The 18,351-nt window shown below is 36.1% G+C and overlaps 1 protein-coding gene across 3 annotated transcripts; it reads left to right on the plus strand.

Moving 5' to 3' along the window:
- The first annotated feature begins 6,801 nt into the window (after positions 1–6,801).
- Positions 6,802–18,197, plus strand: LOC101743035 (aldo-keto reductase AKR2E4). 3 transcript variants are annotated; one of them, XM_004928873.5, is made up of 7 exons: positions 6,802–6,915; positions 11,192–11,287; positions 13,946–14,116; positions 15,193–15,309; positions 15,924–16,091; positions 16,861–17,061; positions 17,934–18,197. In XM_004928873.5, the coding sequence occupies exons 1-7, from the start codon at positions 6,871–6,873 to the stop codon at positions 18,111–18,113; spliced, it is 978 nt and encodes a 325-aa protein (XP_004928930.1). In that variant the 5' UTR covers positions 6,802–6,870; the 3' UTR covers positions 18,114–18,197. The 3 variants fall into 3 exon arrangements, 2 of the variants coding, with proteins under 2 accessions (XP_004928930.1, NP_001296537.1); XR_009975110.1 differs by having other exon boundaries at positions 6,820–6,915; positions 16,861–17,400; positions 17,501–18,197; NM_001309608.1 differs by lacking the exon at positions 6,802–6,915 and having other exon boundaries at positions 11,198–11,287; positions 17,934–18,113.
- Positions 18,198–18,351: the final 154 nt, after the last annotated feature.

Consider the following 18,351-nt stretch of genomic DNA (forward strand, 5'->3'; position numbering starts at 1 on the left):
TGCATAGTGCCGTTACTAAGGAAACTTTCAAACCACTTGTGAGATTGTTTAACAACATTGGATTTGACTTTGCGATAATATGAGGGTATTGTTATTTCATTTCTAACCGCTATCTTGGTAGGGGACAGATATAGCCAGTATCTGTGCTTGAGATTGATTTAAGACGACTACTGCTCCAACAGGTAGGATTTCATTGTGTTGTACAATGCTACTGGTGGTAGGACCTCCTGTGAGTCCGCACGGGTCGGTACCGCCACCCTGCCTATTTCTGCCGTGAAGCAGTAATGCGTTTCGGTTTAAAGGGTGGGGCAGCCGTTGTAACTATACTGAGGCCTTAGAACTGGTGTCTCAAGGTGGGTGGCGGCATTTACGTTGTAGATGTATATGGGATCCGGTAACCACTTACGACTAGGTGGGCTGTGAGCCCGTCCACCCATCTAAGGAATAAACAAAAAAAAGGAACAAAGCAGCTTAGTTTGGTTGTTGTTTAGTTACTGTATACTTACTGCCTACGATTTGAGTTATTTTAAAAAAGTGCTTTCAACATTAGTTTTTTTTTTTACATAAACGATATTTCTAACGATATCACGAATACAAAGATAAGAAATAAGATCCTCAATAATAAATGAATAAATGTTATTTAAAATCTAAAATAGCACGCAACACCGAATCGAAATAAAAATGAAAAACTTTTTTTAAATCCTGTTTATCCTGATCAATAAATTAGGCCTTAGGATCAATAATTAATTTACAAACTATTATATTACGAATTACAAAAAAAAAAAACAAGCTTCACCCGGCCTTAGTTTTATGAAGAGTCAACATCTATCTGAACCCCGTAAAATGTTACTGATTAATAATTACTTAGATGTCAGATCAATAATTATACTTTAAAAGCGGATTCTAAATATTAAAAGCCACGGTCATTATTGCTTTGTTGATTACTAATTGACGCATCAAGGTTTTAGGCTTTACTGTATTCGTTTATTTTTTAAACGACTATTTTGATCACACATTATAAACACAAAAAATTAAAATAATATATAATTTAATAACTTTGGGCCCCTGGGGCCCATCTGCTAAAAGCTTTTTTAAGGACCTTAAAAAAACTTTTTGAGGCCTCGGGAGACCAGAAGGCCGGTACGTATTTTGCACAAAGAATTAGCATTGCTATCCAGCGTGGAAATGCTGCCAGCCTTCTGGGAACTCTGCCAACCGACGGTGAGCTAACGCAGATTTTTTATTTATAAGTAGGTTTACCTAAATAATTATTGTTTTTATTCATTTATTAGGTTAATATGTATTTAATAAAACAATAAATTTGAACTTGGTATGATAAATTTTTATTTGACATATTAATAATAATAGACCTTTTAATATGGAAACTAAATAAATATAAACAATTTAGCCTTCGTAATGTTCAGTTGCTGTTTTAAGTAAATTTTTTTTGGTTGGTATTTTTTTTTTATTGCTTAGATGTGTGGACGAGCTCACAGCCCACCTGGTATTAAGTGGTTACTGGAGCCCATAGACATTACAACGTAAAATTCGCCACACACCTTGAGATATAGTTCTGAGGTCTCAGTATAATCACAACGGCTGCCCCACCCTTCAAACCGAAACGCATTACTGCTTCACGGCAGAAATAGGCGGGGCGGTGGTACCTACCCGTGCGGACTCAAAAATTAACAAAGATATTAATTTGGAAAGGTATTTTTTGTTCAAATTCTTCAATCGCAAGCTATGTACGTGGGAATGTAAATTAGGATCTTTTATAATGGAATCATTTCGTGCGCAAACGTGCAATAATCGCTGAGATTATAAAAAAAAAACTCAATCAACAAATAGAGCATTCGCAAAAAAAATAATCGCTTATTTGTAATTCACGCATAAGAAATAAATGTAACAGTACTTTTAGTCACGATTTTTTTTGTGGTCGATTATCTCGTTTACTTCATTTTGTTAAAAAAGTAACACAACGACATGTTAAAAATACGTTTGATATTATGCGCGCTAAAGTTCATTACTTCAATTATTAAGGTATGCTTCCGAGCTGTTTTTTTTTTCCCTAACTAAGCAGAGAGCCTTGAGAGGCTATTTCAGCGTAACCTTAACTAGTAAGTGAGCTCACGGGGCTCAAACCTGACGACGTTGCTAACACGAACCCTAGTAAGAGTCGTGTTTCGCAGAATCTACCACCGGATCGGAAACGCGATCCACTGAGAAGATCCGACAAGAAACTCAGTGGGCTGTGTCTGAGGGTTCCAAGCTGGAAGACAGTCAGCAGATCTGAGCAGCAGCACTCCACAACCGCACCTACCGACTGCAAGCAATATTACTGGTTCTGTGAATCAGTGGATACACTTTTTTTATTGCTTAGATGGGTGGACGAGCTCACAGCCCACCTGGTGTTAAGTGGTTACTGGAGCCCATAGACATCTATAGCGTAAATGCCGCCACCCACCTTGAGATATGAGTTCTAAGCTTTCAGTATAGTTACAACGTCTGCCCCGCCCTTCAAGCCGAAACGCATTGCTGCTTCACGGCAGAAATAGGCAGGGTGGTGGTACCTACCCGTGCGGATTCACAAGAGGTTCTACCACCAGTAATTTTTTTTAAGTAGAAATTGTTGGCCCGAAGATGTTTCTAGGCAAGCAAGGGGGTCAGTCGAAGGGCAGTTAATGCATATGATGCTTGGTATGATATGATTTAATTAAACCATTTATGCCAAAGCCCATCATCATCATCATCATCTCAGCCATCATGTCCACTGTCCACTGCTGAACAGAGGCCTCTCCAACTGATATCCAGGGCAGCCGGTCCAATGTCACCTGTATCCAACGTAACCCAACGATTCTCACTGCCAAGCCCACAGTGGCTTACAATTTGCGTCCGCTTGCCGAATTTAAAGGCGTATGCAATGTTTTCATAAATACGTAGTGCAGTGTGCTTAGTGCGAGTTTTTTAACGTTCTCGATAGCGTAAAAGTTAACTCAAATTTGTATGGAATGGGATCGTTTGCCTACGTTTGCCGCTAGGGGCGCTGTTCCAACTGCATACAAAATTGGGCTAACTTTTACGCTATCGAGAACGTTAAAAAACTCGCACTAAGCACACAGATCTGGAAAAAGGTTTAAGAATATGTTCCTTTCATGCGTGAAACGAAACTATAAACATGGTACATTACATAAAACGTGTTACCAATTACAATTGTGAAAAAAAAAACCAGTGTAAGCCCATTGAACGCATGTACTCATTATTTATTCTAGCAAGATGTGTTTTGCAATATGCGATTCGATTTTGCCCTGTCGACATAGCGTACAATGGTACCGCAGGCTTAAAGGGACACAGCGCAAATAATTTACAGAAACGACAGTTAAATGGAATGCTGAAGCTTGTGAGCTAAAATAAAATGAATGTTATTATTTTTAGTTTGTTATATAAACGGGAGGACGGTTCTCAATTCGGCTCTGATTTTTTGTTTGTTTGACGGAGCTATTAATCTGCTACAATATATTTACTGTACTTTTCATGTTAGAACGTATGAGTGCACGGATGTAGATATAAAATATGTAAGATGGTGATATAAGCACGTAGCTTGATGCCTATCATGATAGAACTGTGGAGTCTGTGTTGCTACGGATATTTTGATGCAACATAGTTTTTATCAGTTCTATTGAACTTTTGCGAACATCGTTTGTGTTGTAAATGAAGTTTTCGTGGCCTAAACGATTAGTCATCCGCTGGATTCGTATCATGCGATGCAACGAAATTCGAACCCCAAAGGAAGTGCCAATTTTTCTAATAAAATGCGTACTTAATAAATGTTCAGAATTGACTTTCACGTTGGAGGAATAACATCGTGTAATAAAAATCAAACTCGCCAAATTATAATTTGCGTAATTATTGATGGTAGGACGACTTGTCACTCTGCACTGCTAGGTACCACCACTTGGGTGATTTCTGTTCGTGAAGCAGTAATGCGTTTTGGTTTGAAGGACGGAGTGGCCGTTGTAGTGTAAAAACTGAGACCTTTGAGCTCATGTCTTAAGGTTAGTAGCAGCATTTACGTTTTAGATGTCTATGGGTTCTGGTAATCGCATAACCAGGTTGGCCGTGTGAGCTCGTCCACACATCTAGAAAATAAATAAAAAGAACAGGTTGTCAAGCACTAGCATTATTGATACACTCAACATTACGTAAGTTCCATGGCTTGGAAACAAAAATTGAAGACAATCAATTTGACACTATATGCAATTGTGCTTATATGTATAATATATACCTCAGATCCATGTATTTTGAAGATGAAAAAACAAGTAAAAAAACTGCAAGACCTCAAAAGAACTCTAGGTCATTCTGTATGCAGTGAAACGTAAAAGTCTAGAGGTACTTTTAGACGGTAATTAGCAAAATATTCAGCTGTCGACAATTTTAGAAACAGTAGTGCTGGAACCGTCTGAATTACCGTTACTATTGTTGATCGAAGGAATTACCTAATATAACGATATTTAAAAAAAAGCCTGATATTAAACCATAATAGTAGTTTTGATTTTGACTCGCTAGAATCGAAGTTAATGCTATATTTAGACATGCAGCCTTCTAAGCAACGTTTATGTTCTAAGCAACGTTTAAACCTCAAGTCTCAACTCTCCTTTTCTTTCAGTAAAGTTTTTCCAAGATATATGGACTGTGTACTTGCTTTTTTTCTGATCCTGTTCACATTTGTCGCAACTATACCTACATATCCGCTGAATTATTTCATACATTCACTGACATAAAAAGCGACAAGTTTTGCAATGTACGCCCTGTAATTTTATAAGTACTTTATGTTGGCACATATTATCTAAGAATTTTAATGTCAGCCGCAATAATGTGATTACATGGTTACTAACTAGCTAATTCATAATTAAAAGACTTATCGAAGATATTTAAACGATATTAGTTGAAACATCATTTAATTTTAAGCTATGAAATGTTTGATATAATTCTTAAGTTGGCCTTATTAGCGATGAATTTTATTGAATGAAATTATCGAAGTTTAACTAAATCAATGTCAAAGAATGTTATTCAGAATCATTCGATAAATCTTGCATAGTAAAACTTATATTAATAGCCCGACAAATTTAGACTAGCCGGGATCGTTTGATAGTTCGAAATAATCATGGTTATTAGTTAAATCCGATTACCATCTGATTGTAATATTTTTTTTCTATATATTCTGTTAGCCTTGAGAGGCTATTTCAACTTTACCCTAGCGTGTAGGTGAGCTCTCGGGGCTCAAACTGAACGTGTTGCTAACACTGGCCCTAGCAAGAGCTGTTCTTCGCAGAATTTACCGCCGGATCGGAAACGCGACCCACTGAGAGGATCCGGCGAGATACTCAGTGGGCTATAATTTTTTATAATTGGTTATGTTTTTGTTGTGTGCCACGCGAATGGTGATAACGAATGCAGTGTGTAAGGTAAGTACCTGCAGGGTGTGGCAAAGCAGCTATGTAAGCACTATGCTTTAGTGTTAGCAAGCTTACGAATTATACTTAGTGCATTATAAAATTAAAGACAAAATCGAGAAAACTTCGAGACGCAGGACAATATAACATCGGGTGCAATTTCCATAACTGAATTAGATCAAATCAAATCCGCAAAATTATGATTTGTGTAATTACTGGTGGTAGGTCATCTTGTGAGTCCGCACGGGTAGGTATCGCCACCATGCCTATTTCTGCCGTGAAGCAGTAATGCGTTTCGGTTTGAAGGGTGGGGCAGCCGTTGTAACTATACTTGAGAGCTTAGAACTTATGTCTCAGGGTGGGTGGCGCATTTACGTTGTAGATGTCTGTGGGCTCCAGTAAACACTAAACATCAGGTGGGCTGTGAGCTCGTCCACCCATCTAAGCAATAAAAAAAAAAAAAGATTTTTTTTCTACCAAATAACAACAGTGCTAAAATTACAATTTAGTTAATGAGGTCGTAGCAAACGATTGTCAATGCAGAATCTGATCGAACTTTCGAAAGGGTCAAAAAACAAAAAAGAAGTTATGCTAGTAGTAGCAGTGAGTTATACATATGGCCTATAAACAAGCTTATAAAGCTACGATACCACATTCAGAATAAGACCGTAAGTAATCTATTAACGATTAATACTGTTAAAAATATGAAACGAACTTATTTATGAATGAATGTATAAATGAAATGCGTTTATTTCAGGCAACTGAAGTCCATAGAATTTCACGTACAATTACATAATATTTAAATCAAAATACAATAAAATTAAAATTACAATTTATCAGAATTATTCAAAATGACAATAAACAAAAATGAAATCAAACCAAATGAAACCGAATCAGAATTATTAAAATTAAAATTGTTAACTACTAATATAATTACTGGTGGTAGGACCTCTTGTGGGTCCGCACGGGTAGGTACCACCACCTCACCTATTTCTGCCGTGAAGCAGTAATGCGTTTCGGCTTGAAGGGTGGGGCAGCCGTTGTAACTATACTGAGACCTTAGAACTTATGTCTCAGGGTGGGTGGCGCATTTACGTTATAGATGTCTATGGGCTCCGGTAACCACTTAACACCAAGTGGGCTGTGAGCTGGTCCACCAATCAAAGCAATAAAAAAAATTAAAATTAAAGAATGAAATAATATTAACTGAGTAACCGCTACCATACCAGTCACTGTGTTAAGTCCGTAGCTTCATAGTTTACGAAACTGAAATAAAATTTTTAGTCCAGTGGTATTGCTGCACGTTTTCTATACTACGAAGCTCAAAAACAGGTCTTTTATTCTACGCTACATTATCTAATATATTATATTGGGTTTTGTTGTGTCTGTTCAGTGTTGCATCGTCCACAGGCACGGCAAGATGGACAGTTTGCTGAGAATAATCACCTTAACATGTTTGTTGAACGTGAGTTGATTTAATATTATGTTTTCGCTGAACTAACAAATCAAATTGATGTGGATTTCGTGTTCATGGAACTGTAACTTAGAAAAAAAAGGCTTCCTCTATTGTGGAATCTCACAATATTTTTATTTATTTTGAAACAAACAAAATTATAAACCCGTGCACTGCTAAAATATTATTTACCATACACATAACAAAACTATTATTAAAGTTACACAGAATTTTGGTACATATTTATTGATATTGTAAAATATTGTTTGAAAATAAAATAAAAATAGAATAATTTAAAACATGTCATATTTCATTCTTTCAAATTCGTTTAAAAATAACTAAATATATTTAATAATAATTTAAACTCGCATTTATTACGTGGTCAAAGGTTAGCGTTTATCATAACTTAATTTATTTCAAATAAAATGATATTTGAATGATTTGAAAGATGATCAAGATGTCTATATTTTTGTTTAACAAAAATGCAAATCTTATAATGTGATAAACAAGGTCGTATCTTATTATTTTCTTCGAATTCATTATGCCCGCAACATTATTACGGAAAATTTGACCGAATGTGTGGAGAAAAGTTCAATAAAAAAAATTACATTTTCTTTACAAAAAAGAAAACCCCCATCAACAAAATTAAATAAGAATATCATCAATATAATCCATGTCTAATAAAATGTATTATTAAGGATAACTCAAAAACTGCTGGTCGGATCCTGTAATAAAGTAACGTGGGACCAAATGAAATGTCACAGATTTCAAATGAAAAAAAAAGAACTCATCAAAATCAATTTAATTGACAAAAACTTCTGCGATGCCTCTGAAGGATTTACTTACAAACTGAGTTTTTTTGTGAGGTCGGTTAACAAGGGAATTTACCGAGGGGGGAAAGACTATTTATATACCGAGGGGGCTATATGATTTAAATGACATCTTTGCAACTTTACAGAAGAGCCTTTGAAAGTTTAATATTTGAAAAAACACACAATAAAGAAAAAGATTTTGTTCAGCTATATGAATGGAATAAACTTAATTGAAGTTCAATTACAAATATCGAACTATTAATGCAAATACCAAATCAAACGCACCTCTTACATCGATAAATGTCGCGTATTAAGTCAAATGTCGCTTAAAACAAATTTTTACCCCTCGATATACATATCAAAGGTCCGTTTTATTTGGTATTAGTATCAACCATTCGACATTTTTAATTGAACTTCAGTTATGTTTATCCCATTCAAATAGTGGAAGAAGCTTTTTTGGTCTAGATATTTTTTCCAAATTTTATGCTTTAAATGGCTTACCTGTAAAGTTGCAAAAATGTACCTAAACCGTGCTTAAACCAAATAGCCTTTCACCCCTCGTTATGTATAATTTATGAAGAAAAAAAAAATACTTTATGAAAGTTTTGAGTAATCTTGGGACATGAAAACGATCTTCTTAGTGGGTCGCGTTTTCGATCCGGTGGTAGATTCTGCGATGCACTGCTGTTGTTAGGGCCAGTGTTAGCAACACTCCCGGTTTGAGCCCCGTAAGCTCACTTACTAGTTAAGGTTACGCTGAAATAGCCTCTCAAGGCTTAGGTAGGAAAAAAAAACATTGTTACTGCAGATACAGCAAGATTTTAGAAGTACATATTGGTTGGTATTAAAACAGTTTTCTATTAATAAATTTGTTAAGTATTCACATCTATGCGATCTATCTGGTATTTGATAAATTTAACGAAATCGATCGGTAATAGATCGATACGTAGTCTTCGCTGATGCAAAGAGAATTTAATGCTTTTTGGAATTGACAATCTTGAAATTCCCGATATATATGAAGGTGAAACGTAAAAGAGTTTTTAATCATTTCTACGATAGAAATGGCTCTCAAAATAGGATCCCAATTGGAGTATCAATTTCATTTCACAAGGGTGACATTGATGTTGTGATTTGTGCGTTCCCGATATTGTCTCTTTGTTTTTTGTAATGAAATTTTCACCCGAAAATACACCTTAATTGAAAATTGAAAATCACAGAACAAAATAGGTTGTGTACTTATTACTGAAACTAAAACATTCCCGCGTGTATCGTTTTACTGAGTAAAGCCAAATATACGAATTAAAGTAAACAAATTTTGAAAGTAAAAAAAAAAACTAGTTTATACATACATACATACATATTATGTTATTGAACATAATTATTTTGACACTGAAAATTAGGATTACTTTGGAATTTAACTTTTTTTAAAGTTTTTTTATTATTATTTATCTTTGTGTTACAATATTTTTTGTGGCTGGCAATTTCTACACTGGTCTAGGACAACGTAGGTTTTGATTACCTAACTAATAATTTGTGAACTCATACGTACATACATAATGTAAAATGTAAATGTAGAATGTGGTATATTAGGCATACAATGTGTATTCTATAAAAAATGGGTTTTTCTTCGGTCGCCACAACGCCGAGAATATAAATTAGTTTCCTTATTCCACAAAATTATATTTCTATATGTTTTTTTTTTTATATAAAGCATTCTGATTTGTGGTTTAAGTAAAAAAAAAACACGTTCTGAGGTCATTTTTTTTTCTAGAAACCGCCTCTCATTATTCAAATCTGAACGAATTTCATTTTCCTCATGTCTTCAATATCATCCTTGTTAATTACCATAAACTTAATATTTTTCCATGACGAACATAGACATAGGAAGTATATCGTATTATGGACGTATTGGATTAATTTAAAATGATTCGATTTTTAAACTTAATTTCTTTGTTACTCTTCCAGATACTTGTTCTTTTGTAAATATGTTTGTCACCAATAGCACACGAGGCGTTCATAGCTTGGTGTCGTTGACCTTAATTATTTTCCCATTAATTTTTACTTGCGGCTTCACTTAACGTGGTTTTTGTTTTCCGAAATAGGATTTATTATTTTTTTATTATTATTTATGGTAGATGTGTAGTCCAGCTCACGGCCTACTTAATGTAGACATCCACAACGTTAATGCCGCCAGCCACCTTGCGACATGAGTTCTAAGGTCCCCGTTCTTACAGTTTAACGACTGCCCGACCTAGGCAAACTCATTACCTCTTTGTGGCAGAAATAGGCGGGTGGTGGTGTCTGATTAGTTCTTCTTCCTATTCGTACCCTCTTGACAGAGTGGTCGTGGTCATACATCAGGCGGATCCTGCGATACGGACGCTCTCGCGATGCGACGCCATGTGGCACTGTGTTTCGCAGAGTGAGAGCAATCATTTATGCTGGAGTGAGTAACAGATTTTATGAGGTCGGTCCATCGCGTTGGAGATCGTCCGCAAGATCTTTTGCCCTCGACTTTCCCTTGCACCACCATCCGCTCAATGGAGTCCTCATTACGAGTGATGATGACGATCTGATTAGTACTTTGTTCTAAATGTATCTCTATATCAATATCCGTACTCCTTACAATGTGCAGCAATCATTGTCACCACGATCGGTGCAGACGCGAAAGCGAAACCTGCTTTCACATAATATTAGTATGGATATAGTCGAGCGACGATTTAACAGTGACTATGTACGCTTTTTGACCGGTTGTAGCATTATTGGGAGCCATAGATAATCACTACATAGTTTAAAACAAAGTCGCTTTTTCTGTCCCTATGTATGCTTGAATCTTTAAAACTACGCAACGGATTTTGATGCTGTTTTTTTTTAATATATAGAGTGATTGAAGAGGAAGGTTTTTATGTATAATAACATCCATTAAATAGTGGAGAAATCAATAATAAATTACAGTTTCCGAAGCGAAACGAGGGCGGGACGCTAGTACTCTTATATTAGTTATAGATAAGCAACTCAAGTACTCAACAAAAATGTTTACGGGCGTCAGCCACTAGATGGCTTCGCTTTGATTCATTTCTCATTGCTCCTGTATATGTACCTATATTTTCTTATAAATGAAGGATTTCGAAAATTTTCGGAATCCACAAATTTGATCAAATTAAATCAATTCGTCTATAACAAATAAAGACTTGTATGATTTATGATTTTTTTTATTTTCTGTGTTTTAATAATTGAGGCCGTCAGCGCAAAAGCTAAAAAGTTTTGAAAAACAAATCGAAAATTTACTCAGCAGTTTACCCGTGATGCGCACAAAACAGCAGCCATCTATAATTTTATTTAAACAAACAAATTAAGTGCTATTTTAAAACCTAAAATTGACACAAACTTTCCTTTATTTAAGCAATCTGTCCTTGATCACAATGCGGAGGTCAGTTTAGGAATTGTACTGAATGTTTTCATTATTTCCTTTCTAGGCAGCAATGGCGGTGCAAGCGCCTTGCATACAACTGAACGATGGTAATACTATACCCATAGTAGCTTTGGGAACTGGACGAGGAACAGCTAAGGAGGTACGTCTTATTAAATGTTCCATAGATAAGTTTTTTTTTTTTGCGAGCCTTTGGACACAACGGAAACTACTTCTATCGTTTTAATCTCAAGTTAAATGTTTTTATTGTATTATTTCCGACGATAATACTAACACGCGATCAGCGTTAGTATTTGAAGTCGTCGTGGTTTAAAGGTAACTAATTTTTCTAATGAAATACGTACTCAACAAATGTTCACGATTTACTTCCACGGTGAAGGAATAACATCGTGTAATAAAAATCAAACCCGCAAAATTATAATTTGCGTAATTACTGATGGTAGGACCTCTTGTGAGTCCGCGCGGGTAGGTACCACCACCCTGCCTATTTCTGCCGTGGAGCAGTAATACGTTTCGGTTTGAAGGGCGGGGCAGCCGTTGTAACTATACTTGAGACCTTAGAACTTATATCTCAAGGTGTGTGGCACATTTACGTTGTAGATGTCTATGGGCTCCAGTAAGTAACCACTTAACACCAGGTGGTGACCACCATCGATCATTGAAAAGATAGTTAAAGAGTTTGTTTTTAAAATTGGGTTAATGTAATATTAATATTCATTTATTTCGTAAGGCAACCCGTTCTTTAACATAATTAGCTATGAATTTTTATTCGTTTTCGTATATAGACAAATTAATAAAAATAAATGTTTATTAGAGCTCATAACGCTCGTGAACTTTAGGAAAATGAATAAATTATAATATTAGTCGTGATAAATTTAGATTAATCTTATTTTCGATGTTCAAGGGTATTTTTTTGCTGTAGATCGAAAGACAAGGTTACGGTCCTCTTAGTGTCAAACTTAGACTATAATTTGAACGCCGCTGCTCACCTTGAGACATGAGGTCGAACTCATAATTGTATTGTAATAATGATCCTAACCTTGAAACCCGAATGCGGCAAAAATATGCAGATTGGTAATGCAAATCCTTGTTAGGTCACTAACAGGTAATCACAAAAATTAATGATTGGTTTGATTTTATTTACGATGTAATTACTTTATCGTGGCAAACGTGAACTGCGTGTGTTTTTTACTTAGAAATTTTTGTACCTTCCATACGATTTGAATCTTATTATACCTAGATCAGTGATTCTCAACCTTTTTTTTGTTGCGGCACATATTTAACGTTTCGAACAAAAAAAAAGATAAAAATTATTTACTTACTCCAACACACTGCATAAATAGTTTATCAAAAAATTTTAATACACGAAATAAACTAAAATATACTAATTTTTTTTGTGGATTTACTATATATTCATGTTTAAAATATTTTTCTTTTAAAATGATATAATTTAATAATATTAACATTATTATATATTCACAAATTTTGGCGGCACACTTTTGAAATTTGGCGGCACACAAAAGTGCCGCGGAACAGTGGTTGAGAATCACTGACCTGATCATATAGCTTATTGACTGTGTTGATGTGACTATGTGACGTGTTTATTAAATGACTGATGTATTATTCTGATAGTTGTATTATATTTAATTATAGGTTAAATACATTTATTGATCAAGTTCGTTTCATACGACAATTAATGATCGCGTGTTAGATCAAATAAATTTTTTTATGTAGGTACTGTTTGAATCGACTTCCAAAATATGTTACGAAACTTGAAGTTCAATGAAATCGAATACCAGTTTGTTTTGCCTTCACGAATTTTTTGTGTTACAACAAATTTTGTAAGATATCCGAGTAGCTTGACAACTTATCAACACTATTCTTTAATGAGCACGTACGAGTTCTTCACATACCTATTGATGCACAAAACAAAACAATAATCTCGAACGAACAAAGGTTTTCGTGATTTTTAAAATATGTCAAGGCTAGATCGTCGGAGAGCTGAATAGAAACGTGCACTACAGATAATTATAAGAAACTAACTGTACCCGTCCGCTTCGCTGGACATTTATAATTAATATTATTATTCACCCCCACAAAGATTCTCATCATTAACGCCCCTGTAACTGATGTAGTGTAACTGATGTGAGTGTCCAGCACTCATATAAATATTAGCCTATCCATTAAGTACATGTATTTTCTACATGGATACCAAGTTTCAAGTCAATCGGATGCACGGTTCAGTGGTTATAACGGAACATCCGTAAAACCACTGTAGATTTACATATTAGTATAGATACTATAAAATGAGACAAACAATTTTTATTAGTATACATCCAAAGGTATTCAGAAACGTTATGCACTAGATTTTATTTTTATAATTCTATCACCTCATCTTCTTCTGCTTTAATATACAGACAAGCGTTTGGCTCAACTCATTTACCACTGATGCTCATAAAGATCAGATATGTCAGTTTGTACGCAGTTATTTTAACAGTTGTGTTAAAAATAAAATCTTAAAAAACGAAAAGCCAAAATAAGCATTTGATTCCTCCTTTACGTACCTTCAGAAAAAATAAAATTAATTTACGCTAAGATACGCTTATAGATAACTATAACAGTAGAATCATAAGGAAGCATCTGCAAAACGAATTAGTCATTGCCAACATAACCATTTGCATCATGGTCGCTTTGAAAAACTCAAACTCCATGCCTTATCATTCAATCAAAATTTATTCGAAAATCGCGGAGCAACGGATGCTAAGTTGGTTGTCTTTAAAGGTATGTCTTTTTTGTTTAGTCTGACTCAATAGACGAGGTCCGCCAAGCAGTATATTGGGCAATCGAAGCTGGATACAGACATATCGACACGGCTGCCGTATACCAGGACGAGGAGCAAGTCGGTCAGGGTATAGCTGAAGCCATTGCCAATGGACTGGTCACTAGAGAAGAGCTGTTTGTTACTACTAAAGTAAGTTTTTTTTTAAACTGTTTATTATAAGGCTTTTTGGTGAGCCAAATATTCTGGAGGAGATGAAGGCACGGAGGCCCGGATGGCTCGGGCATGTAGTGCGTATGGTGCAGGATCGGGCTGTGAAACGGGTGTACGCAGGTGTACCGGAGGGACACCACCTTGTAGGGAGGCCTAAGTACCGCTAGTCTGACGCTGTGGAAGGAAATTTACGTGAGCTCCAAGTGTCGGATTGGCAAGGTGTTGTGCAACGCCGGGACGAATGGCGAAGTTTATTGTCGGAGGCCAAGACCCACTTCGGGGTCATAGCGCCAGCTCAGTAGTAGTAGCAGTAGCAGTAGTATTATAAGGTTATTAGTAAATAAATATCTATTTTAACTTTGTTTGAAACGAATCAATCCTTCTTCGGCTGGCTTCTTTATTAGACCATCTTCTATTAGCAGGAATAAGATATACACATGTGAAAAATAGATGCCGATGATCCGAAATCAACGAGGCTACAGCTATACAGATTGAATAACATTCCATAGGATTTGTCGCAGTCGTAAAATTGAGTTAAATTGTTGTTTTGTTTTTTCCTACCTATGCTGATAGCTTTGAAAAGCTATATCAGCGTTACCCTAGCGTATAGGTGAGCACTCAGGGCTTCAAACCGGAGGTGTTGCTAACAGTGGCCCTAGCAAGAGCAGTGCTTCGCAGAATCTACCACCGGATCGGAAACGCGACTCACTGAGAAGATCCGGTGAGAAACTCAGTGGGCTGTGTCTTTGGGTTAATTTACTCGTCGAGCCCTTCGTTGCAAGCGACGGGTTCGGTGAGGACGGTGACCGGCGCTTGAGATACTTAAAAGCACCGTTAATGGATCAGGATTGTTGTCGTTGCTAGAAACTATCAAACCGAACTCAGCCCCTAAACAGCGGCAAGTAATTGTGATTCAAGCGTTAATTTTTATTGATTAAAATAAAAATAAAAGTTGTTTTCCAATTCCAAACTATTTATTTTAAATTAGCTATATAGCTAATTTAAAATACCTATTCTGTGAATGAAAATATTTTAAAGATTTATCTTTCTTTCAGTTGTGGAACGACAAACACGCTCGCGACCAGGTTGTACCTGCTCTCCAAGAGTCACTCAAGAAACTTGGATTGGACTACATTGATCTATATCTCATTCATTTCCCCATAGCTACAAAGGTGAGGCAATTTTAATCTATATTTTTTTTCGACCTCTTCGCTGGTTTCCTAAAGGCTATTCCAGCCACACACTAACTAGTAGGTGAGCTCGTGGGCTCCATCTGAGAGAGTTACTAATGCTGACCCTAGAAAGAGGAGTGATTCAGAAAATCTAGCACCGGATCAGAATCGCAACCCACTGATAAGACCCTGCGAGAAACTCCGTGCGTTTGTATTATTTTCAGTGTGTAATTCGCTATTAATTTTTTTTTATTTACGTTTTAATTGACAGTAACAGGAGATGTATGGAAATGGTAGTGCAAGGTAGAGGGGGAAGAGGTCGACCGAAGAAGACATGGATGGAGTGTGTGAATGACGATATGAGAGAGAGAGGAGTGAGTGTTGAGATGACGGCTGATAGAAGAGAAAAATTAGCTGTGCCGACCCCACTTAGTGGGATAAGGTGGAGAAAAAGAAGAGAATTGACAGAAACAGATACAGTTAAAATATCCCTAAATATTTACATTTCGATGGTACCACATAAATACAATTGTTTTTAAGTCCCACGTGTTTACGTCATAACGTGTGATGCTAACAAACGGATCAGGATATGAATTTTTGTATGCAAATTTCAGCCTGACGATTCTCCTGATAACATCGACTATCTGGAAACCTGGCAAGGCATGCAGGACGCGCGGCAGCTGGGTCTGGCCAGGTCCATTGGAGTATCCAACTTCAACGCTACGCAGATCACGAGATTGGTCAGCAACAGTTACATCAGGCCTGTTATTAACCAGATTGAGGTATGATAGCATGCTTTTATAAATGTTTCTGGAGGGTAGCTATCATACAACACAAGATATTTGACAGATGCCTGAATCTCGCTTACTATATTCGCAAGACAACAACATTTGCACCTTCGGTATACCGAGCAATTTCATCCACTCGGTAGAAGATTTTCCCTTCGTTCTAATCCCCACATGTTCTATTGACATAAGTAAATAACGCAGTACCAGAAGTAAACATGATTTCACCCTACAAATTATATTAACCTTTCGATCTGTTCGTGGCACTTGTGAAAAAACATCACAAGCCGATAAGACAAAGATTCGCCATCGTCTAAAAAGGGATAATCTCTAAATTAAAGTTTGTCAGATTAGTCTCAATTTGTTGTGATTCGTGGTTACTTGAGATGAGATTACAAGGGTAAGTCTAAAAGAAAATCAGCATATGCACATAAATTTTATTATGTCAATTTGTGATTTCTTTTATTGCGTTAACGAGTCAACGAGCTCATGGTGGGCCTGGTCTTAAGAGGTTACCGGAGCCCATAAACGTTACTAATGTGCGAATTTTACGATCCTTCATGCATAAATTATGTCTCAATTATAAGTATAACGACTGCCCCCTCAGCTTTCAAAATATTTTTCGAAATCTGTCTCAGTTTTCAAAATCAAAAATGAAGGTAGCTAGCAATCGCTCTCATGTCATTAACCCCGCTTTGCATTGCAATCAATCCCTAGTAAATCTTTCTTAGTTTTTAGAATGCCTAACATTCGGTATTATTTGCAGGTGAATCCTACAAACACACAAGAGCCGCTAGTGGCACACTGCCAGAGTCTCGGTATCGCCGTGATGGCGTACAGTCCGTTCGGGTTCGTGGTGTCGCGTGGTCAGACCGGCGCTCCGCCCCCGCGCTCCGATGATCCCACTCTAACAGCACTCGCTAATAAATACAGGAAGAGTGTTGGACAGATTCTACTCAGATATTTGGTATGATTTCCTAACCTTTTTTTTTTGCTTAAATGGGTGGACGAGCTCACAGCCCACCTGGTGTTAAGTGGTTACTGGAGCCCATAGATATGTACAACGTAAAGGCGCCACCCACCTTGAGATATAAGTTCTAAGGTCTCAGTATAGCTACAACGGCTACCCCACCCTTCAAACCGAAACGCATTACTACTTCACGGCAGAAATTAAGCAGGGTGGTGGTATTTACCCGTACGGACTCACAAGAGGTCCTACCACCATTAAAAGGTTATTAACGAAATAGAAAAAACTATATATCGCACCTTTAGAATTGAAGTGGCTTAATTCAATATTATTTTTTCGGTAAACGCCAAAAATATATTTAAAAAAGTGTAATATTTTATATAATTGGAACCAATTATTGTATATATTGTATTGTATTGTATATATATATATATTGTAGGTAGTATTATAGGTTGCCTAGATCTACATGACGAAATTGCTAACCAAGCGAAGGATGTGATCACAAATGGACTATAAGGATGTGATTAAATAACATCTAATTACTATTTTTTTATATATAGTATTTTCTTCGGTTTATCGTCATAGCTAAAATTACCACTATTTTTACGTGTGAATCTCGCGTTTTTATTGTCATTGTATCGTTAATTAGTTGTGTGTTTGAATCGTCGGAAATGCCAATAAAGAACGCTAGATGAAACCGTAAAAATACCGTGAAAATAGTATTAATTACAAAAAAATATAGAGAAGTCTGCCGGGAAGCTGCTCATTAAATGAATAGTCTATTAATTAATTCCAAATCAATTATACAACTGTTTTACGATTAACATTTAATTGTATAATCAATTATTGAATTTACTTTTCGGATGTTTCAGATCGACAGAGGTCTAATCCCGATTCCGAAATCCACAAACAAGCAAAGGATCGCTCAGAACATCGATCTATTCGATTTCCAATTGACGTTTGAAGAGGTAGCGGCCATTAACCAATTTAACAAGAATCATAGGGTCATTGACATCAGTGATTGGAAGGATTACCCAAACTATCCTAATTAAATGTCTAAATCATGGTGTGTTCCTTGCCCGTTTAGATATAGGTTAATATGTATAAAATTAAAATAAATAAGAAATATTAATTTACTACTCTTTTTATTTCGTTCTAAGATTTTTTGATTAAAAGATCAGTGGTGGCGTTCAGAATGCGCTGTGGTCATATATATTTTCTAGTTCAAGATCCACGTAGCAGCTGTGGCCGTTGAACTCAATTATTCATCTATGTCAATAAAATACTCAA

This window comes from Bombyx mori, chromosome 16 (assembly GCF_030269925.1).
Source record: "Bombyx mori chromosome 16, ASM3026992v2".
Taxonomy (NCBI): domain Eukaryota; kingdom Metazoa; phylum Arthropoda; class Insecta; order Lepidoptera; family Bombycidae; genus Bombyx; species Bombyx mori.

What these genes read in the sequence shown, in the direction of transcription:
- LOC101743035 (XM_004928873.5), top strand. Translation starts at nt 6,871, where the DNA reads ATGGACAGTTTGCTGAGAATAATCACCTTAACATGTTTGTTGAAC. An exon ending in CCTTAACATGTTTGTTGAAC is followed by an intron (nt 6,916 to 11,191) that starts GTGAGTTGATTT and finishes TTTCCTTTCTAG; the next exon opens with GCAGCAATGGCGGTGCAAGC. An exon ending in CTGTTATTAACCAGATTGAG is followed by an intron (nt 16,092 to 16,860) that starts GTATGATAGCAT and finishes TATTATTTGCAG; the next exon opens with GTGAATCCTACAAACACACA.